The 24,574-nt window shown below is 41.0% G+C and overlaps 1 protein-coding gene across 1 annotated transcript; it reads left to right on the top strand.

Moving 5' to 3' along the window:
• Window positions 1–27: 27 nt before the first annotated feature.
• On the top strand, window positions 28–24,360 carry LOC134803867 (kanadaptin). Its single transcript, XM_063776696.1, has 10 exons — window positions 28–448; window positions 1,394–1,526; window positions 4,791–4,983; window positions 5,164–5,341; window positions 6,354–6,525; window positions 7,334–7,482; window positions 8,352–8,512; window positions 20,113–20,271; window positions 23,334–23,470; window positions 23,954–24,360. The coding sequence occupies exons 1-10, from the start codon at window positions 190–192 to the stop codon at window positions 24,339–24,341; spliced, it is 1,929 nt and encodes a 642-aa protein (XP_063632766.1). The 5' UTR covers window positions 28–189; the 3' UTR covers window positions 24,342–24,360.
• The last annotated feature ends 214 nt before the right edge of the window (window positions 24,361–24,574 follow it).

The following is a 24,574-nucleotide window of genomic DNA, read 5'->3' as shown; positions in this document are numbered from 1 at the left end:
GCCACCAAGCTGTCACTGTCACTGTCATGTCTGCATCTCGTCTCACGGCTTTTGTGAATTCATTTCGCTTTGTTTACTATATTATTCTGATTTATAATAAATAGTTTTATTACAGCTGCATAAAAATCATTGAACTGTTGCTTTAAAGCCAAAAACCTCATAGAGTATCCGTTGGACTACAAGAAAACAATGGATGAACAGTCGGAACATGTTGAAACTTCCGCAGAATCCGAGTTTAAAAAGCCTGTGCTGGTCGGCCGCGTTGGGAAATTGCCTAAAAAGGCTAAGACTGAACCTGAGAAGGTTCCCCCATCCGAACCAAAGCCTGAGACTCCAAGCAAGCCTGAATCTAGCGCGAAAAGTAACCTCCCGCCGGCTGTTTTACTGAAAGAGATTTCAACTCCTATACCGTATAAGGAACCGAAGTGGTCGGGTCTTTGCCCTGATGGTAAGTTCTTTTATTCATTTTAATGGCATAGGAATGTGTAAACTATTATATGACCCTTGCACAATCAAATTCAATCTTGAGCAATTAAGCAGTTTCGATCAGAAATAGGTGTCTAAAGACTGTACTGCTATTTCCTAATATGTACTCCTATTGTGGGTAACTAAAGCTAGAATTGCATTTTTAAGCTGGATAACTTAATTGGTTACATCTTTGACAGAAAAAGAACTAAATATTTAGTTATATTTCTTAAGAGGAGTGTCTTTTCAAAAGAGCTTATTTCTGTATGAAAACCATAAAAAATTTACTCCTGCTGAAAAGACGCTACAACAACGGTACAAGCCAACCCTTGATCTCCAACTTGAAACTGCATTAATGCGCTTTTTAGGGCTCTATACCCAAAGGGTAAAAACAGAACCCTATTACTAAGACTCCACTATCCATCTGTCTGTCTGTCTGTCTGTCTGTTACCAGGCTGTATCTCATGAACCGTGATTGCTAGACAGTTGAAATTTTCACAGATGATGTATTTCTGTTCCCGCTATAACAACAAATACTAAAAAGTACGGAACCCTCAGTGGCCGAATTGGACTCACACTTGTCCAGTATTTTATATTATATTCTTAACCTTTTGAACGCCAAACAGCGCATCCATTTGCCGTGCCACTGACGCCACGGGGGTAAAATTTAGTTTGGTGAATAAATAATGCCAACCTAAAAGTGGGGTGTTTTTCAGTAGATTTTCATCAAACGATCGACGTCAAATGCCATCTGTGGCGTTCAAAAGGTTAAAACTACAATTTATGATTTGACTGGGGGTGACATTGTCACTGGGTGACATTGTCACTGCGTGACAAAACCCCTTAAAAAAAAGATAAAAAAAAAAAAATGATTTGACTGCTTACTACAAATATTTTGCACATTTATATTATTATTTATATTGTTCAGGTTCCGACTATGCCCTGGAGGTCATAAAGTCCGGTATGATAGTGGACAACGTGCCACTCACACAGCAACCATACTATGTATTTGGACGCCTCGCCAACTGTGATGTTGTCATGGCGCATCCTACTATATCCAGGTGAGAACAGCAACGCTCTTAACCCCTTACAATACAGTACAATCTATTTATTAAGCCCTTTTATTCTGGGTTACCTCTTGTCTCTCAGCTACGGTCAGAGCGCGTATCCTCAGATACTTCGGACATGTGACGCGACGTGGAGAGCAGGCCATAGAGACTTGTTGTCCAGGGATGGGTCAATGGCTATAGGTCAAGAGGACGTTCCCCAATGCGTTGGACGGATCAGATAAAAGCCCTTACTAACACCCCACTTAACACATGTGCCAGAGAAGCATCTGCCAGGGAGAACTGGTGTAGAATCGTTCATCGTTCAACATGACCATGACTGCTCTGCCAAGAGTAATTTGTAATTTGACGGAGAAGAGAGATTCTGGGTTAGAGTATGTCTCCAAGCTCAGTGTGCTGCTTGGCAAAGGCCTCCTCCAGTTCTTTCCATTGGGGTCTGTCGTGGGCCACTCTTCTCCAGTTCATCCTCCTATCTTGTTCGAGGTCTCCTCTGGCTCCGTGTAACAATACAATACAGGACAATGACAAAACAAAATACAGAAATAAGGTAAATAAACTAATAAATATTGCTAGAAATAAGTATCGTAGACAAGAAATAAAAGAATGTCAAAATGATTATAAAAAAATTTGGGGCACAATCAACAGCTGGTTAGGGCGAATAAAATTAAATGTAGATGAGGTGGTTCTCCGTTACTTAGGAAAAGTAGATAATGTACATAATATTTGTACTAGATTTTCAGAAACGTTTACTCAGGAAATTTTAAATATTAAACATACATGTAACGTTAAATTCTTAGATCGTAACTCTTATGTTAATAAAATTGATTTGTCTTTTAGGTATAAAAAAGTGTCTGCAATTGATGTTGAAAAGATTGTTGGTAATTTAAATTTAAAAAAGGCGCCAGGCATTGACCAAATAAGAATACAAGATATTAAGTACATTAGGAGGCAATTATGTCCCATTCTGGCTAAATTCGTCAATATGTGTGTGATAAAAGGTGTTTATCCAGAAAACCTGAAAAAATCATTTATAAGACCAATTTATAAAAATGGAAATCATTTGGATTATACAAACTACAGGCCTATCGCAATTCTGTCTGTAATTAATAAAATTGTCGAGAAGGTGGTTGTCGGACAGGTATCAGGTTTTCTGGAGAAACACAACATACTTACGGACTCGCAGCACGGGTTCAGGAAAGGGCGAAGTACGGGGTCGGCTCTGGCCCAGTTCTCGGATGAAATCAACAGCCGTCTAAACGAAGGTAAACAGGTACTTGCGCTTTTTATAGACTATAAAAAAGCATTTGATACCCTGGACCATGAAGTGCTTCTGCAGGCAATGCGAGAATGTGGCATAGACGGCCCCGTCAATGACTGGTTCCGCAGCTACCTGGCGGGCAGGACCATACGCACGAGCATCGCCGGCACCACAGGTGCGGAGTGTGACGTCACGCTCGGGGTGCCGACCGGCTCTGTGTACGGCCCTGTCGGCTATGTGATGCTTGTCAACAGTGTTGTAAACGTTATAAAGAAATGCAAGGTATACATGTATGCGGACGATATGTGCCTACTATATTCGCATACAGATATATCAGAAGCTCACAGTTGTATTCAAAGCGACTTTGACGAGATTGTTAAATGGGCCCACGATAACGGAATAATTATAAACCTATCAAAAACGAAAAGTATGCACATATATTCCCCATACAACCGCAGGGCTAAGTCGGTTAATTATTGTGAGATAGGTGTGATAGGACACGGATACGATTGCTTGCACAACAGAAAGGATAAGAAATGTAACTGTGAACCGCTAGAATATGTAAACACTTATAAGTATCTAGGTATGCATATTGATCACAACTTTAATTGGAAAACACACATCAACGCGGTTTGTTCGAAACTACGCTCAGTAATGAGCAAAATGTACTACTTACATAAATTAATTAGCAAAAAAACTATGCTTGTAGTGTATTACGCACTAGCGGACTCAGTGATAGGTTATGGACTTAATGTATATGGCAGAACCTTCCAAACGTATATTGCTGAAATAAAAAAGCTACAGATTAGGTCACTGAAATACTTATTGGACAGCAAAACTAAAAACAAGCTGAAAGGCGACTACGAAAAACTTTATAAAATGTATAAAATATTACCTGTGACTCAAAGAGTGCAATATCTGATAGCTGTAGATAATTACTATAATAATAAATGTAAAGTCTATAAACAAAGCAGATATAGAACTAAGAATATTAGAATAAGGAAATATGTACAACATTTTGTCAAAAACTATTATGGTAGAAGAACTGAAAAATTTTTGGTACCAAAAATATATAATGAAATAGAATGGTTAAGAGAGGAAAAGAAATATAGTATAATGGAAGTAAAGAACAAATTAAAAAAAACACTTTTAGATAACTTACCTTGACTCCAGCCACCGTGTATTATTATTAAAATTAGATTTGTTGTTTTTGCACAGTATATCTTTTTCTAAAATTATGTTTTGTAAAAGGAAAGTTTACTACCTATTATGTATTTACATTTTATATCTATTTAGTTTCTGATAATAACTTTAATGTTAAATTTAGGGTAAGCTTTAGAATGATAGCAACTTAAGTAGGTGCATAAAATTGTATAAAATGAGCGCTGTCTCGCCAACAAACTGCATTCTACGTAGTTTGGCGAGTAACTTTAAAACTGATTATGTATATGTGCCTTTGATAAATAAATTAAAAAAAAAAAAAAAAAATGCAAATACTCATTATTGCACACCTCATTACAGAAAACAATACAAAGAATACAGAAGAGGTTAAACAACAGGCGGTCTTATCCCTAAAAAGCTATCTCTTCCAGACAACCTTTAGGTAGTGGAAATTAATAATTACTTTGAAAAGTATATTAAAAGATGCCCAAGCCTCGGCAGTGAATATTTGCGGCGCCATTTTGTACAGCTGACTGAATGACGACATCTTGCCAAGCGAATTGGCTCAGCCTTTCTTCACGAAGAAAACATCACTAGACCTTATAAAACAAAGTCCCCCTCCGCGTCTGTCTGTTTGTGTGTATGTATGTTCGCGACAAACTACTGAACGGATTTTCATGCGGTTTTCACTTATCAATAGTGAGTCTTTAGGAAGGTTTAGGTGTATATTTCTTAAGGTTTCGTGTAACCCGCACGAAGCCAGAGTGGGTTGCTAGTGTACATATAAAAATTCACCCAAGGCCCAAGTCTAACATTAACAATAATTTCTTTTATTCTAGACATCACGCAGTCCTGCAATACAAAGCGTTCGCTGAAGCTGACGAGCCACCTTCCGGCTGGTACCTCTATGACCTGGGGAGCACCCACGGGACACACCTCAACCGGGATCGACTGAAGCCAAACCACTATACCAGAGTCCGTGTGGGGCACCAGATCAAATTCGGCAGTAGCACTCGGACTTATATAGTTTTGGTAAGTATTTTACAAATACGCCGATGAACCTACCGGCTGGTACCTCTATGATCTTGGACCCATGGAATCTACTCCCTTCAGTCGTGATTTATTTATCACCACTCATTGCTAATTTCATACTTTCCGCACTAGTATCGTAAATAACTATTAATAAAATTATACCACAATTTTTTTTTCTAGGGCCCAGACTTCGATTGCGAAGGCGAATCCGAACTGACCGTGACAGAGATAAAACAACGCGCGCAAACCATGAAGCAAGAAAGAGAGAGGATGATACAGGAGGCCGTGGAACAGAGGGAGAAGGATAGAGAGGCGGAGGAGAGAAGGAAAGAGGAACAGGGCATTGATTGGGGGATGGGTAACTGCTTTATTTTATTTTATTCGGTTCACTTTTTATTCAATATTCCAAATTCCAATGTGACCTGCCGGTGTATTATGGATGGCTTTATCCAGGTTTATCCACGTGATAAAATAACTGTCACTGCGGGATAGACAGTGACGGATATCGTTTAATCACGCTGTCACGTGGACAAGAACCACCATCATATACGCGCTGTTTTGTTTTCATTGCTTTTGAGTGTACAGATGTGCATAGTTATTTCCATCGTATTTTCACGGAAACCTACGAACGTGTCTTGCTATTTCAGTCAGTCTCGGTACAAAAAGTACGGAGGTTGACTGAAGTGGCATGACAAATACGAACGTTTCCGAGAAAATACGATGGAGAACAATTATGCACTACATGTGTAAACATCGCTTGTCAGCTCTGCGGTAGACTATGTCAATCTCGCATCGGTCTATTTAGCTACTAAAAACGATTTCTCCGTGTTACACTAAGCGCGCGGTTGTTTTAAGCGATAAACGTGGCGTTTAACGCATGCGTCAACGGAATGTAGGAAAAACTGGCCAAGTACGAGTCTGACTCGCGGACGTTGGGTTCCGGACCATTATGCAAAAAACGGCAAAAAAATCACGTTGGTTGTATGGGAGCCCCACTTAAATATTTATTTTATTCTGTTTTTAGTATTTTTTGTTAAAGCGGCAACAGAAATACATCATCTGTGAAAATTTCTACTGTCTAGTTCATGAGATACAGCCTGGTGATAGACAAACAGACGGACAGACTGACAGCGGAGTCTTAGTAATAGGGTCCCGTTTTTACCCTTTGGGTACGGAACCCTAAAAATTACATTGCGTTTACCGCGTAAAACAATGTAGTGATATTAGATTAACGTTATTTTATTGTAATCGTGTTCAAGTCATGTTCTCGGAAATTCCGGGAAAATACAAAAAATAAAGAAAGTTTCCATTTTGGAAACGGGGAACTTAACAATTTTGGAAATTTTATCAATATATTTACGTCTTTTCAGGCGAAGACGCAGAGGAAGAGCCAGACCTCTCGGACAACCCATACGCGGCCACCAACAACGAGGAGCTGTTCCTGCAGGACCCTAAGAAGACCCTGCGCGGGTACTACGAGAGGGAGGGGCACGAACTCACCTATCATTGCGACGAGAGGGGCGCGGGACAGTTCTTGTGCAGGTAAAGATATTAGAGCGCTGTAGAGGTGATTTAGAGCGATATAGAAGAAATTAGAGCGCTGTAGAGTTGTCTTAGAGCCATAATGAAGAAATTAGTGCTATAGAGTCGAGCTTGTTCAGGTAAATGAGTTTAGAGCGTTTTAGAGTGATATAGAAGAAATTAGAGGAGTATATTTAGAGTTCATGCTACGAAAGGGATGGGCATGAACTCACCTATCATTGTGACGAGAGAGGCGCGGGACAGTTCTTATGCAGGTAACGATGATATTAGAGCGCTGTAGAGGTGATTTAGAGTGATATAGAAGAAATTAGAGCGCTGTAGCGTTGACTTAAAGTGATAATTAAGATATTAGAGTGCTATAGAGACGAACTTGTTCAGGTAAATATGAGTTTAGAGCGCTGTAGTGGCGGTTTAGAGTGATATAGAAGAAATCAGAGCGCTGTGGAACCGATTTCGAGTAAATTATAGTACCGTAGAGCCAGTTGAGAGTAAGGAAAAATATATTAAGTAAGTTAGTAAGTAAACACGTAAGCCCGGGCCTAGGGCGGCAAGATATTAGAGGCGGCAATTTGTGACAAAAAATTCGCTGATGATAACAAGAAATAACTCAAAATGTAATGTGAATATGATGGATGCTGAGAAAGGGGCGGCTACAGGGCCTTGGGCCTAGGGCGGCAAAGACTACAAATACGGCAAAAACTACACTGACCAGATATAAAATTGAAAGTACAAAGGCGAATTTATCCCTATGAGGGATCTCTCTAGAATAGTGTAGAATAAAGTCTCATGCGAATTTCATTGTCCACAGGGTAGAGCTGCCTATAGAGGACGCCCGCGGCCAACCAGTCATCGCAGAAGTATTGCATAAGGGAAAGAAGAAGGAAGCGGTTGTGGCATGCGCTCTTGCGGCATGCCGCTTGTTGGATCGCGCTGGGGTACTGCGACAGGCTAGCCATGGTATGTAGTTTTTTTCTTTTCTATGAACTATCAGGCTATATAGTTCATCCGCATTCATTTTTATTTATTTGCCAGTTGCTTTTCGGTGAAGGAAAACATCGTGAGGAAACCGGACTGATCCCAATGAGGCCTAGTTCACCCTCTGGGTTGGAAGGTCAGATGGCACGCTTTCGGAAAAACTAGTGCTTACACCAATTCCTGGGATTAGTTGCCAAGCGGATCCCATGCTCCTATGAGCCTTGGCAAAAAGCCGGGATAACGCAAGGAAGATGATGATGACATCTATGGCATGCCACAATATATTACACAAGGAAAAGATGGAGGCGGTTGTGGCATGCGCCCTTGCGGCATGTTAGACCGCGTCGTTTTTAGGGTTTCGTAGTCACCTAGAAACCCTTATAGTTTCGCCATGTCTGTCTGTCTGTCCGAGGCTTTGCTCCGTGATCGTTAGTGCTATAAAGCTGCAATCTGGCATTTATACATAAATCATGCATTGCGACAGAACGGTAAAATAAAAAGTATAATAAAACATTTTTTTAGGGTACCTCCCATACAATTTTTTTTTATTTAAACCACGGGTCCAAAAAATATGAAAAAAATTGTGAAACAAGAGCTTAAGAAATACTTTCAATCAAAACTATAGCGAACATGATCTGTCTAGTGACTAGCCGTTTGTGAGTTATTGCAAAAAATCTTTTTTTCTCAGTAAAAAGAGGTAATGTACAAAGCGCTGCAAAGGTACTCCCTTATGATCTTACTAATAGCCCCCGTTTGGCCTATTTTGACAGAATAGTAACTACGAAACCCTACCCTGAGCATGGCCCGACATGCTTTTGGCCGATTATTAACACTTTTTATTTCATCTACAGAGTCCCGTCGCCGCAAGCAGCGCGACTGGGGCGCGGACGACTACTACGACAGCGACGACGACACGTTCTTAGACCGCACCGGCGCCGTCGAGCGGAAACGCGACCAGCGGCGCGACAAGTACGGCGACGCCAAGGAGGAGCCGCTCACTTATGACACACTGGTGAGTCAAAGATGACACGTTCTTAGACCGCACCGGCGCCGTCGAGCGGAAACGCGACCAGCGGCGCGACAAGTACGGCGACGCCAAGGAGGAGCCGCTCACTTATGACACACTGGTGAGTCAAAGATGACACGTTCTTAGACCGCACCGGCGCCGTCGAGCGGAAACGCGACCAGCGGCGCGACAAGTACGGCGACGCCAAGGAGGAGCCGCTCACTTATGACACACTGGTGAGTCAAAGATGACACGTTCTTAGACCGCACCGGCGCCGTCGAGCGGAAACGCGACCAGCGGCGCGACAAGTACGGCGACGCCAAGGAGGAGCCGCTCACTTATGACACACTGGTGAGTCAAAGATGACACGTTCTTAGACCGCACCGGCGCCGTCGAGCGGAAACGCGACCAGCGGCGCGACAAGTACGGCGACGCCAAGGAGGAGCCGCTCACTTATGACACACTGGTGAGTCAAAGATGACACGTTCTTAGACCGCACCGGCGCCGTCGAGCGGAAACGCGACCAGCGGCGCGACAAGTACGGCGACGCCAAGGAGGAGCCGCTCACTTATGACACACTGGTGAGTCAAAGATGACACGTTCTTAGACCGCACCGGCGCCGTCGAGCGGAAACGCGACCAGCGGCGCGACAAGTACGGCGACGCCAAGGAGGAGCCGCTCACTTATGACACACTGGTGAGTCAAAGATGACACGTTCTTAAACCGCACCGGCGCCGTCGAGCGGAAACGCGACCAGCGGCGCGACAAGTACGGCGACGCCAAGGAGGAGCCGCTCACTTATGACACACTGGTGAGTCAAAGATGACACGTTCTTAAACCGCACCGGCGCCGTCGAGCGGAAACGCGACCAGCGGCGCGACAAGTACGGCGACGCCAGGGAGGAGCCGCTCACTTATGACACACTGGTGAGTCAAAGATGACACGTTCTTAGACCGCACCGGCGCCGTCGAGCGGAAACGCGACCAGCGGCGCGACAAGTACGGCGACGCCAAGGAGGAGCCGCTCACTTATGACACACTGGTGAGTCAAAGATGACACGTTCTTAAACCGCACCGGCGCCGTCGAGCGGAAACGCGACCAGCGGCGCGACAAGTACGGCGACGCCAGGGAGGAGCCGCTCACTTATGACACACTGGTGAGTCAAAGATGACACGTTCTTAGACCGCACCGGCGCCGTCGAGCGGAAACGCGACCAGCGGCGCGACAAGTACGGCGACGCCAAGGAGGAGCCGCTCACTTATGACACACTGGTGAGTCAAAGATGACACGTTCTTAGACCGCACCGGCGCCGTCGAGCGGAAACGCGACCAGCGGCGCGACAAGTACGGCGACGCCAAGGAGGAGCCGCTCACTTATGACACACTGGTGAGTCAAAGATGACACGTTCTTAGACCGCACCGGCGCCGTCGAGCGGAAACGCGACCAGCGGCGCGACAAGTACGGCGACGCCAAGGAGGAGCCGCTCACTTATGACACACTGGTGAGTCAAAGATGACACGTTCTTAAACCGCACCGGCGCCGTCGAGCGGAAACGCGACCAGCGGCGCGACAAGTACGGCGACGCCAAGGAGGAGCCGCTCACTTATGACACACTGGTGAGTCAAAGATGACACGTTCTTAAACCGCACCGGCGCCGTCGAGCGGAAACGCGACCAGCGGCGCGACAAGTACGGCGACGCCAGGGAGGAGCCGCTCACTTATGACACACTGGTGAGTCAAAGATGACACGTTCTTAGACCGCACCGGCGCCGTCGAGCGGAAACGCGACCAGCGGCGCGACAAGTACGGCGACGCCAAGGAGGAGCCGCTCACTTATGACACACTGGTGAGTCAAAGATGACACGTTCTTAAACCGCACCGGCGCCGTCGAGCGGAAACGCGACCAGCGGCGCGACAAGTACGGCGACGCCAGGGAGGAGCCGCTCACTTATGACACACTGGTGAGTCAAAGATGACACGTTCTTAGACCGCACCGGCGCCGTCGAGCGGAAACGCGACCAGCGGCGCGACAAGTACGGCGACGCCAAGGAGGAGCTGCTCACTTATGACACACTGGTGAGTCAAAGATGACACGTTCTTAGACCGCACCGGCGCCGTCGAGCGGAAACGCGACCAGCGGCGCGACAAGTACGGCGACGCCAGGGAGGAGCCGCTCACTTATGACACACTGGTGAGTCAAAGATGACACGTTCTTAGACCGCACCGGCGCCGTCGAGCGGAAACGCGACCAGCGGCGCGACAAGTACGGCGACGCCAAGGATGAGCCACTCACTTATGACACACTGGTGAGTCAAAGATGACACGTTCTTAGACCGCACCGGCGCCGTCGAGCGGAAACGCGACCAGCGGCGCGACAAGTACGGCGACGCCAAGGAGGAGCCACTCACTTATGACACACTGGTGAGTCAAAGATGACACGTTCTTAGACCGCACCGGCGCCGTCGAGCGGAAACGCGACCAGCGGCGCGACAAGTACGGCGACGCCAAGGAGGAGCCACTCACTTATGACACACTGGTGAGTCTTGAACTTAGAGCATTTAATCACCGGAGTCGGCTTTAAGAGCTTACCCCTCTGCCGAAAACCGTGCACAATTCTGCAAAGTTTTGTATGGACTGACGTTTATCTGACATGGCTATTTGTACGTTACGTAAAAACGCCGGGTGTCTTCTTTTTAGGGTTTCGTACCCAAAGGGTAAAACGGGACCCTATTACTAAGACTTCGCTGTCCGTCCGTCCGTCCGTCCGTCTGTCACCAGGCTGTATCTCACGAACCGTGATAGCTAGACAGTTGAAATTTTCACAGATCATGTATTTCTGTTGCCGCTATAACAAAAAATACTAAAAACAGAATAAAATAAAGATTTAAATGGGGCTCCCATACAACAAACGTGATTTTTGACCAAAGTTAAGCAACGTCGGGAGTGGTTAGTACTTGGATGGGTGACCGTTTTTTTTTTGCTTTTTTATCGTTTTTTTTTTTTGCATTATGGTACGGAACCCTTCGTGCGCGAGTCCGACTCGCACTTGCCCGGTTTTTTTTTAATATCGTTACCGAGCCCATAATTATTATTTATTATATTTAATATTTAAAAAATCTAGTGTTAAAGTAGGATTGTGTATGAGATATGTAATGTAAAAAAAACTTTTACAAAAAAAAAGAAAACCGACTTCAAAAAGGATAAAATAAAATATAATCCATTTTTAAGTATATGCATTACTAACTGATATGTTTGAAGCCGGTGCCAAGCCAAATTTGAAGCATACCATGATTATAGGGCGATCCGATAACAAGGATTGCCTTACACGACAGCAATTATCATACTTTCTGTAGATACCTAAGAACCCACTGTCAATCCACCTTGGCGCAGTCCGTACCATGTTTGTCGGTACTAGTATAAAACCAATGCGATTGCTGATATGTTTTTTAATGAGCAATTTTTACTATTTTTCGAACTGTCCATAGTACTCAGGTGTGGGATTGGGACTGAGTTATTTTCCGCCTCTTATCCAGAGAACTTGATTTCAAAATATAAAACAATTCAAGAACCATCTACAGGGCTTTAACTTTTTACCTGCATGGCAAATTTCACCAGTTTACATGGCAGTTGTTTAGCTGAAAAGGTGACAAAGAGACAGACAGAATTACTTTCACTATTATAATACCTATTAGTACAGTTGTAATGTGATTTATAGACATAAAGCTGATTATTTTTGACCGGTATTGTTACTATTTGTCTTGGCACCGACTTCAAACATATCAGTTAGTAACGCATATACTTAAAAACGGATTATATTTTATTTTATCCTTTTTGAAGTCGGTTTTCTTTTTTTTTGTAAAAGTTTTTATTTTTCCATTTTTAATTGTAAGGCATTGTTAACAGCTTATGAGTGACGCGTGATGCATGAATGAAAATAATAATGATGCGTATCACTAAATTCGTAATCATTCCTGTCACTACAGTGCACAAACACAAAATCCATCCTCCGCCCCGCCACTGACCCAATCCCTCAACCCCCAGATCACTCAACCTCACAGCACTTGATAAAATCAAAATCAATCGAATCATTGGTGAATACGGAAAGCTATATGCAAGACAATTTCCAAATCTCAGACGAGGAGCTGTCACGAAGTCTAGATTTAACTAACGAGTCTACCATTGTCACAGAGTTAAAACGTGAAATCGAAAGTTTAAGAATTATTTTAGCGAGTACAGAGAATGAACTGCAAAACGTAATCCTTGAAAAAAAACCGGCCAAGTGCGAGTCGGACTCGCGTTCCAAGGGTTCCGTATTTTTCGATATAAAAACGCAATATGATAGACAGTTGTACATTTTTACTTTTAGTATGGAAATCAGTCACATCATTTTATCACGGAAGTTGACAGTACTGCAGCAGTAACGTTGCAACAGAGTAATGTTGCTGCAGTCGCCACCCGAATGTCACCTTTATCATACCTTATAAAGTAATTGAAAAAGCGCGAAAATTTTTCGATATAAAAACGCAATTTTAGTTTTAGTCCCAACCAGGCGCGAATCCAGGATTTCATACAGAGAAGGGATGGGACAGTTTTCTATCAGCCTAGCTTCGCATAGGGCTCGATATTTAAGGGTCTCAGCGAGTTTGTTTTCATGCATAAAATATGCAAGAAAGCAGAGAGCTTGGAATTGAATTGGCGAAGTGTGAGAAAGGCAGTAGGCCCAGCTGCGAAAGAGGAAAGCTTGGATTTGGATCCACGCCCAAGTGTAATTAAGGCAGAAGATCAACTTTGCCGTAAGGCAGAAGGCCTCGCATAAGACCTAACGCCGAACCGCAAAAGAGTGGGTTGAAATCGAATCTATGCATGTAATCACGACTCTTCTACTGCTACCGATTGTTTCCCAAAGAATTACGCGCCATTATTTTTGCAAATTAGCTTTTGGACAGCTAAAAAAATCGTGTGGTAAGAACGATGTGTCTGTCCCTAATTTTAAAATTTGTTCACCTTTTTCAACCTGGCATTTTGGTGCCCTCCCTGAACGTGGTGCCGTAAGCACGTGCTTGTTTTGCTTATTGGTTACAAAGTCTTTATTAATTCAACCATTAAAGTCGACGAGTACAAAAAACTTTAAGCTAGCTCTCAATTTAACATTTTTTTTAAACATTATTTTTAATTTGACCTTACAATTACACGTAAGTAGGTAAGACCGTTAAATATTTAAAATGATTATCTTATCAGAAAATTATCACCAATTACTCTAAGAAAACTACTACTCTAAGTAATCCGGCACTGTTAACAATGTATTTTTTATGTGAAACGTGAGTGAAATCTCTTTAAAAAATCCGTAGGGGTCGGATTAAAAACTGTAATTAAGTCCGACTCACGCTTGACTGTACATTTCTAATAGGTTTTCCTGTCATCTATAGGTATAGACCTATTTTATGTATTTTTTTCAAAATTTTAGACCTAGTAGTTTCGGAGATAAGGGGGGGGGAATGGTAATTTTTTGCCTATTTTCTTGAATAACTTCTAAACTGTTGATTCGAATATTATAAAAAAAAATTATTTGAAATCCTTACAATAAGCTCTTTCATTTGATATGTAACATGATATAGTTTGAAAAATTTTTTTTTTTCATTTTTCATTTACCCCCCCAAAAGTGGCCCCCATGTTTAAAATTCATTTGTTTACGTTACATGTCCGTATTCGGGTCACAAACTTACATATGTGTACCAAATTTCAACTTGATTGGTCCAGTAGTTCCGGAGAAAATCGGCTGTGACAGACGGACAGACAGACAGACAGACAGACAGACAGACAGACAGACAGACAGACGCACGAGTGATCCTATAAGGGTTCCGTTTTTTCCTTTTGAGGTACGGAACCCTAAAAATCAACTTACTCGGCAAACTAACAAGCTCACACAGGAACTAAGTACTTTAAAAAATCTCTGCAGAACCCCTAAGTCATCGAACAAACATATTCGCAAGTCCCACTCTAGTGGCACTGCAGATTTAAGCCTGTCTCCAAATAACTCGTTTAAAATCTTATAGATGGAACATATTACGACCAAATTAGAAAACGAGTTGTCGGCGTCAAAACAAGAAATAATCGACCTACAAATTATTATCCAGGATCTTAAACGAAGACTGCGACCTACTTTACCATCAGAGGAGCCAGAAGTTATTGAATCTGTTCAACAAATGCACGAGAAAAGGGTTACACAACAGGACGTATGTACCAATCCATCAAAGCTTTACCTCGTGAGTAGTAATAATACTAATCAAGTGTTAAAACTGGCGGAATCTGTGTTCGAAGGACATGAAATATGCCACTATATTACCCCTCACGGCGGAGTTGAACAACTACTGCAAGGAATTGAAACAAAACTGCAACACTTCACACACAACGATTACTGTTTTATCTTCATTGGGAGCGCAGACTTTAATACTACAAAAGATTATAATAAAATTGTTGCCCTTATAAGGAACAAACTTCAAAATACACAGCATACCAATGTAATAATATGTTCCCCAAACTTTAGATACTCAATTTATAGTGACTTATTTAATAGACGTATTGAATTATTCAACCATGTATTATATGAAGATATTTGTATGTATGAGTATGCTTACTTATTTGATACAAATAGGAACTTGCAATATTCTTATAACATGTTTTGTAGGTTCACGGGTGAATTAAATGACAAGGGGTTTTTCAAAATCTTAAGGGATCTGTATGCTTCGGTAACTCATCTAAAACATGCCTCATTGACTTGTGACTCTAACCTTGAAATTATGAAACATGAATTGCCGAAGGCACATACGAGCACATCATGCTCGAACAATTACATTTCTGAAGTGTCAGTTATAAAACTTGATTATGTAAGTTGTGATGAATTACCGCAGGCTAACACGAGCACTTTAGGTTCGCAAAATGGAATCTCTAACGTCCCAGATTTAAATCATGGAATTGTATGTGATGTGGAATCGCCGAAGGTAGACACGGGAACATTATCTTCGCAAAATATAATCCCTGGCGTCGCTTTTTTAGACGAGACTCTCCAAGGTCATCCACCATTACTCTGGGCTCCTTAATTACTGGAAATGTGGTAAATTTAAATATTTTTCACCAGAACTTGTGTGGTATAAATAATAAAAAAGATGACTTAGAAGTATATTTAAGTAACAGGAAAGAAGAAATTCATTACATTTGCGTCACCGAGCATTTTCTCAACAAGGATACAGCATCCATCTTTAACATGCCCCTTTATACCATGGCTTCTTATAACGTTCGTACTAACAAGACAAGAGGAGGTAGTCTAATTTTAGTAAAAAAACAAAGGGACATTGAAGAGTTAAAGATTTGTAAATCTCTCTATAAACCAGAATATTTTGAAGTGTGCGGTGTAAAAGATTGCGAAACGGGTCTCTGTATAATTTGTTGTTATCGCAACCCAATAGCTAGTAACGTAGAACTGTTCATGGAAAAACTCGAGCAACTGCTTGAACATTTCTTCAACAAGCAATGTATAATATGTGGCGATTTTAACATAGATCTCCTAAAATGTGACAATAAATCGGCGGAATTTATAACTCTCTTAAAATCTTACAACTTTAGTCCGCTCGTAACCGATGTAACCTACAAAAGAAATCTACATGAGTCTTGCATTGACAATATATTATCCAATTTATCATCAGCTAGTATAAGATCTGTTATAACAGACCATAACGCGTTAGCCGACGGACATGCAGGTTTATTTTGTAATCTGGCCTTGGAAAATTTGAAAGGTAAATCTAATGCTCACGTGTACACTGAAAAAAGAATTTTTAACCATGCCAATAAAGAAATGTTCAGAGAGCAGTTGCAAAGGCAAACGTGGAGTGGGATGGAAATTGACACATTTTTTGACAAAATAGGTGGAATCTACAATAGCAGCTTTGTTAAAAAGAGAAAGAAACGAAGTACTCACAACTCAGATTTTCAGTGGATATCTCAAGGTATTAGGACATCTAGCAAAATGAAGCGTTTCTTGAATACAGTGGACAAATCAAGTTGTGACAAAAGTCTAATAAGTTATCGGTCTAAGTACATTACCATCTACAAACGAATAATTAGAAATGCGAAAAGGCTTGCGATTCAAAGAGAAATAGCTAAGGCTGACAATTTGAGTAAATCGATATGGAAAGTTGTGAACAGACACAGAAATAAAACAAGAACAAAAACACGAGAAACTTTAATACTTCGCACAGACAAAGTTATAGTAGATCCACAGGAACAAGTGGATATATTCTCGAAGTGTTTTGACCACAGTAACTTCTATATTGCCAACGATTCTCTCCAGGCAGTAGATTTGCTTAAAGACTGCACTAAAAGAATCGAACCTAACATGGAATTAGACATAGTAACTCCCCATGAGGTTTGGAAACTGGTAAAGGAAATGGCTCCCAAATCTTCTGTTGGATATGACGAAATTCCCATAACAGTTATAAAAGACAACGTGGACTTACTGGCCGAGCCACTTGCGGAGATATTCAATAAATGTTTTGAATTAGGTAGCTTCCCCGAACAATTAAAGATAGCAAAAGTGCTGCCAATCTACAAAAAAGGAATAAAAAGTGATCCAAAGAATTACAGACCCATATCACTTTTACCAACTCTGTCTAAAATACTAGAAAAAATTATGAAATCGCGCCTGCAAAATCACCTCAACCGCTGTGATGCGTTACAAGACAGACAATTTGGGTATCGTAGAGGCGTTGGCACTCGTGAAGCTACGGACGCCTTAATCGAAGACGTGGTACACGCAATAAATAATAAAGATAAAGTAGCTGGACTGTTCCTTGACCTAAGCTCCGCTTTCGACACGGTCGATCATAAAATACTTTTAAATAAATTGGAGCACTATGGAGTTCGGGGACAGGTTTTAAAACTGTATGAATCCTATCTCACTAACAGGAAACAGTTTGTCGAACTTACGGCTATTGAATGCGGCACCGAGAAAGTGTACAAATCGGACATGATCGACATAAGACGTGGAGTACCGCAAGGTTCTATTTTGGGTCCATTATTCTTTGTTGCATTTATAAACGATTTAATATCTTATATAAATAAACAAATGCCGCGTGTAAAGGTTGTTGTTTTCGCCGACGACACAAATGCAGTAATTTCGGCAAGTAGTATAACTGAACTCAATGAAGCAGTAAACGCGGTTCTTATGGATTTCAATACGTGGTTCGGAATAAACAATTTGACATTAAATACCAAGAAGACAAGCGCAATACTATTTTCAGCGACGAGACAGTCGGATATTTTAGATGTTAAGTTAAATGGAGTCAGTATAAATCAAGTAGATGTGGTTAAATTTTTGGGTATCCATATAGACTCACAATTAAACTGGAAACACGAAGTGCATCATGTAAACAGTTCGATGAGTTCTGCTTGCTATGCGCTCCGTAGTTTGAGAGACGAACTGACAATAAAACACTTGAAGATGGTATATTATTCGCTAGTAGAGTCAAAGCTTAGGTACAGCATTAAACTATGGGGCAATGGTTATAAATACAATGCGGGCTCTGCATTCAAGATGCAAAAAAGGGCTATTCGTACCATTGTTAGAATCTCGCAAAGAGATTCTTGCGTGGATCACTTCACCGAACTTAAGATCTTGCCTGTGCCGTCCCTGTATATTCTTGTCCTGCTCTCTGATCTGATAAAACATTTACATCAGGTTGAAAACCAGAGCGAAAGAGAGAACAGGCTCTTGTCTAGAAGAAAAGACATTCCTAATAAAATTATAGCCAAGTTCAATATACCGAAGCATGCTGCTTGTGTCCAGGCTATTCAATTATTTAATAAATTACCAATCGAGTTGAAATCTATAGTAGATCATCGTATTTTCAATGCAAGGCTTAAAGCGTTTCTTTTAAGGAAGTCCTATTATTCTGTCCAGGACTTTATTAATGATAATAATCTTTATTGACTAAACCTATATTATACTTAACATTTCAATAATTATTCTGACATACCATATCTGTAAATATTATATAATAATATTATTAAGTCTTGTAAAATAATAGTTATAGCTGCATGATATAATTTAAGTTTTATTTTTTAATTTTAATTATAATTTATATTCATATACAATGTAAATTGTGACTGAATAAATGAAATGAAATGAAATGAAGCACATCAACCCCTGATCACGGAACCCCTCGACCCTGAAGCCTGAACCACCAACCCTTCAACCGCCATTTCCCGACTCCTCAGTAGCCTTACCATAAGTCTAACACTGACATATTCGCTAGCGTGTGCGTAACTTACTTTCTATGCGTCTCGCTCGTACTGGCATCCTATTAGTGCGAGCAAGATGTATAGAAAGTAAGTTACGAAGACGATAGCGAAGATGTAGTGTCAAACTCGTGGTAAGGCTACAGTTGTACTTCATCAAATGGGTTATTAACGGGAGGAAATGTTTGAGTTACTATAAAAAACAACGATGTCGCCATACTCGTACCTTTAAAAATTGAGGAGTTCCCTCATTTCCTTATGAATTCCGTCACCAGATTATAACCAACAATATTATACCTTGGAGGTAACTTCGTTCAAACAAAAAAATAATTACTCAAATCGGACCACGGGTTCCGGAGTAATCTACACTTATAAAATAATCATCATTTATCATCAACAATCATCATTATCAGGTCCACTCCATCAAATTAGTGGTTTTTAAGAGGAAATGCTTGATTTGCTTAAGACAATACCCAAATCACCATACATGTGCCTTTAAAAATTGAGGAGTTCCCTCAATTCTCCACGGATCCCATCATGAGAACAGCACCAGATTAATGTGGGACGCTCTTGGAGGCAGTTCCCTTCAAACAAAAAAAGAATTGCTCAAATCGGACCACGGGTCTCGGAATAATCGCTGAACGTCGTACATTTTAAGAAATCGTCATGATTATCATCAAAACAATCATCATCATCAGGTCCACTTCATCAAATTGGTGGTTTTCGAGAGAAAATGCTCGAGTTGCTTAACACTTTCGCAACCGGGCAAAAAACGGCGCACTACCTCAGAAACCGGTCGTCTATATCTGCGTACAAAACAACCCGCTGGGCGGGTTGTCCGGCATCTGAGCAAACATTACGAGTGCCTACCAGGCGGGTTCTCGGTAGTCAAAGTGTTAAGAAAACACCCAAATCACCTTACATGTGCATTTAAAAATTGAGGAGTTCGCTCAATTCCTCATGGATCCCATCATCAGAACAGCACCAGATTAATGTGGGACCACCTTGGAAGTACCTCCTTTCGAACAAAAAAAGAATTACTCAAATCGGCCCACGGGTCTCGGAGTAATCGATGAACATACATAAAAAAAAAAACATAGCCACAACCGAATACAGAACCTCCTCCTTCTATGAAATGGAAGTCGGTTAAAAAGAGCATGTTTTGCTGATATAGGGTTCCCACTAGCTAGGTAGTGGGAACCCTATATCAGCAAAACATGCTCTTTTTTACTACCAGTGGGGTAGTAGCTAGTTATATTAATTACCAATTTCATTTCCATCTTCACTACTTCATTTGAAACTCTTTTTAATTCTAGTTGGAGCAAATCAAAGATCTAGAAGAGAAGATAGCCGCAGAACAGAAGACTCTAGAACGACTCAGGGCCGCCAAGAACCAGCCCCAAGATATGGATGACTACATGCAAGCCATACCCGGGACCACCATGGCGCATAAGGCTGAGATTTCTAAGACTAAGGTTTGTTATTATGACTAGTCCTTATATCGACGAACAGATAGACATATCAGCACCTCTAGCACATCTTGCATCCGCGACTTAGACCGCGACTCGAGTCGACATTCCCGCGGCTGTCAAATCTGTCGATTTCCGTAGCACAACTTGTACCCGCGACTGCAACAGCCGCGTAGAGAACTCAAAGTCGCGGCGCGACTCATCAGTGTTGCCCGATAGAATCAAAGTCTAAACATAAATGCTATTTACATGTGACAACACTGAATCGGAAACAGGGTTGCGCTATTTCATTCGTTCTTTGGTGGTAAAAAATCTAGTTTATTGTCGATGGTTAAGTTTTTCCTGTCAAAGTCAAGGAACTTTCAAATTTTGTCAACATTTAATTACGAGAAAAAATATGAAAAAAATGTAAGTAATAGAGCCTTATATACTAAATTTTGATAATATTCCTTAAAATATATATTGTTTTTTAATTTCTGTTTAATAAACCTTTTAAATAAAATATTTTTGTAAATAACTATAATTAATGAAATTGCTATTATTGGTTTTAGTTCTCATATTCCTGTTGTAAATTGTGTTTTTTTTTTTTAGAATAAGTCCAGCATTATCCCAGACACGATTGATATCCCAGCACCCAAAGGAAAATATTGTTAACAGGAACGTGCCAACGGGCCCCGAAGTGGAGAGTCAGGAAAAGAAACACACTAGGCAAGCTTTTAGGTTTCAAACGCGGACCTGTCCCCGTTTCTAAAGTCACTAAGATGTGAGAAGCGCTTTAGCTTTAAGAACACCACCGAGGAAGTGAACTATTATAATAACCATAATGGTTATGGCGTACCTATCTATAGTTCGTTTTTTTAGCATTAGGAATAGGTAAACAATCTTGATGTGTCTTTTAATTGAAAAACACATTTTAAAAATAAGTTACGGCAAATATGTAACAATTATGAATCTAATACGATCATTTATATTTTTCTGCTTTCATAAGCAAATATTGTGCCAATAATGGATGGCATTTGTGTGTATGTGTACTGTGTAACTGTTTATGATTTGACAAATTGATACGAAAAGCTTATTTCATAGTCCTCGATGAAGTCACGACCATATTTTATTTTTTTGTTTACAAACCAATTTTCTTTCCAGGGTGATATTTAATTGTCCTACGCCGCATGTCGAAGAAAAAGGAAGAGAGAAAATACTTTTCAAGGGTAATAAAGAAGATTCTTACAATTGCTCTATTGTGGTTCTAGATGTTAATAATATATTAGGTTTAATAATAAGAAGTCGAATATTGCAAGAATATATAAGGCAAAGCAATATATTATTAATTTAAATATTGTTTTTTTTTTTCACTCCTGTATTTTTTACCTGAAATGAAACAAAAATAAAATAGGTAGGTACCTACAATTCCTAGAAGCCATGATTAGCTCCCCAAGGCCCACTTCATACTTAATGCTGACAGCAACGTATCATAGCATGATCGTATCAGACCCTGTCAAACATGAAGTGAAACATCTAGAACGCGGGTATGATCTAGAGGAGTTTCAATATGGTAGAGTAGACCATATGATAACCGTACCTATGCTACGCAGACTATGAAATGAGCGTAACGACTCCTTCAAAATATTGTTGGTCGGGTCGGTCCAGTCACGTCACGGTATGGTGTTGGCAGGGGACGGAATGGTTTAGTGGGTGATGACTGATAATATTTCATACAAAGCATGATTTTGAGCCGGACATGATCCTGTTACAGCCACGTATTACATCATTCTGTTACAGTACGATGCAGCGGGCACAGGCCACATGTAGGTATGTTTTGTTGAAGTCGAGGAAGGTTCCAAACGGTACCTAAATAGTAAGAGATTGTTGAAATTAGACATCTAACCGTGATCCTAAATACTACTACTAAGACTATGGCTTACTTAATAAGTTGGATAGTTTGTTTTGAACATTTGTACCTACCCACCTCATCGGCTTCGTTTATGTACAAGCAAGCGGGCTCCGTTGTTAGTTGTTAGGTTGATGAAAGTTTTGTGTAAGGAAGTCTTAGGATTATACTTTTACAAACTTACGAACCTGAATTGAAATTTAAAAAATCCTACATATGTACCTATTTACTTAATTTAGTACCTACAAGCTAGCTGTTTGAAATTAAAGTTGTAAACATGATGGGTGTGTTGTGGTACTTGTTGGTATCACCGTGCATAATCGATATAAGAGTGCGTAAAGCGCATTTAGTGATTGTTCCATACTTCCTTATCCCTTAGGGCAATAAGTAATTATACAAATTATATTATTACATAATATATGAAACTTGTTTTTAAGTTATAATTATCATGAGTTCAGTTAAAAAAGTACAAGCAAAGCACCCGCGAGAGCGAGTCGCGTTATAAAGTCGCGTAGACTTCGACTCGCGGATTGACATAAAGCCGAGAGAATATTTTGTCTCAAAATAGGCAGTTGTGCTACGGATTTTAGTTCAAAGTCGCGATCGTTGTCATTTTCTGACAGTGACACCTGATCGCGAGTTTGTCGCGGCTCTCGCGCGTGAGTTGTGCTGCCAACACGCGACAAGCCGCCAAGTCGCGCCGATCTGTCTCTTCTCGCGCCTGTCGCGGCCAGTTGTGCTAGAGGTGCTGGGGATTCGTTTGCGTCCTATATCATAAATCATAAAAAAGAGATCATCCAATGGTGTAATGGCACAGAATAAATAATAGTATGTACTACCGTACAGAAAGGACACTTACTACAAAACCGAAGTTTGGCAGCGATTCAGGGACGAATCATGCTATCCCTTTCTAATATATGGCACTATTCCTTTCGGCTATCTAGGGTTGTTAAAAGTCGTACACGCAAAAGGACGTCAAGTAGTACCAACTACCAACCCTAATAATTGCTCGGAGCAATGCTGAGCCGAACGGAGCCGAGTTCGTCCTAAGTCAGCAGTGTCTCCCCACTGGTGTGTTTAGTTTGTTGTCCAAATTACCTCAAAGATATCGAACGGAGCTTAAAATGCCCGAAAGGAGAAATTTCGCACCCCTGCCTTAAATTGATATTTTTTATAACAGATGGCTATAAGTAAGCTGCAGAGCGAGCTGTCGTCCCGGCGCCGCCTCGCGCAGCTAGCCCGCCCCGCCGCGCCGCCCATACTCACCAGGACCACGCCGGGCCTCAAGACCGCCAACTCTGTCGTCTACGGGAAAAGGTACATTTTCAATCCGTTAAACTTTACAAATTGTGACGTTTTCAAGCAAAAAGTACCACATTCCATTGAAGCTCTGACAGTATAAACATTTTTCGTATAAAGATATTTATCACGGGTCTGATTTGATCGACAGTAGTTAAAACTACCTACATTCATTTATTCTGTTCAACAAAAAAAAAATATTAGCAAACGTTGTGCTTTGTTGGCGAACAGTTTTCAATGTTTTCATAATAATAATTGCGACCTAAATTGATCGCATGTCGCTTCGGACCGAATATTCGGTAGAGTTAGACCAAAAAAGTCTGCAGCGATTTTGAGAGCCCACGCAGTGCAAGTGTTATTTTTAATACGTCATAATTTCATAGAAGATTGACGTTTAAAATGACACTTGCACTGACTTTTCTCGGTCTAACTCTATTCAGTATTCGGCCAAAACCACTATTCGCGGCATCTCTAATAATTATACTGTTTTCTTGTTTTCAGAATAAGACTAAAAGACGACAAAAAACAACTCCCGAAACCAGCTCCGCTAAAACAACAAGAAACTGAATTCGTTGAAGAAATGGACTCCGACGAAGAAACACCAAATACAGACACAGATAAAACAGACTTAGACAAAAATACAGATAAGAAAAACTCAGACGTGGACAAAAATACAGATAACATAGACAAAAATAACAAAAGTGTAGATACATGTGATACAACCACAGATAATATAGACAATGCCACAGAAACAGATAAAGCAGAGATGAAAGAAGAGAAGAGAGTGTTCGGCCCCATGAGGCCGCCGGAGAACTATGTGGCTCCGGAGAATTATTTTGAGCAAGAGTCCGATAGGGATATGCCTGAAATGACAGATGATGATGTGTAAATATAGTTGTATTGAATCATTGCTCGTTTTATTTTATACTCGGTATCTTTAGGTATTTAAATAAATGTAAACAAAATCAACCCTCAAATGACTCCTTAAGCCAATTGAGGGTACCGTAGAAGATGGATCAAATAATGTAGGTTAAGTTAAGTCAGGTCGTTTTCGGGCCACCCTGCAGATAAATAATGTTTATAACTTTAACCTGCACATTTTTTTTTATGAAATCAGAAGGC

Source organism: Cydia splendana, chromosome 27, assembly GCF_910591565.1.
Source record: "Cydia splendana chromosome 27, ilCydSple1.2, whole genome shotgun sequence".
Lineage (NCBI taxonomy): Eukaryota > Metazoa > Arthropoda > Insecta > Lepidoptera > Tortricidae > Cydia > Cydia splendana.
This window is presented reverse-complemented; position numbering and strand designations above follow the sequence as displayed.

What these genes read in the sequence shown, in the direction of transcription:
- LOC134803867 (XM_063776696.1), top strand. Translation starts at nt 190, where the DNA reads ATGGATGAACAGTCGGAACATGTTGAAACTTCCGCAGAATCCGAGTTT. An exon ending in GGGCATTGATTGGGGGATGG is followed by an intron (nt 5,342 to 6,353) that starts GTAACTGCTTTA and finishes ACGTCTTTTCAG; the next exon opens with GCGAAGACGCAGAGGAAGAG. An exon ending in CTGAGATTTCTAAGACTAAG is followed by an intron (nt 20,272 to 23,333) that starts GTTTGTTATTAT and finishes TTTTTATAACAG; the next exon opens with ATGGCTATAAGTAAGCTGCA.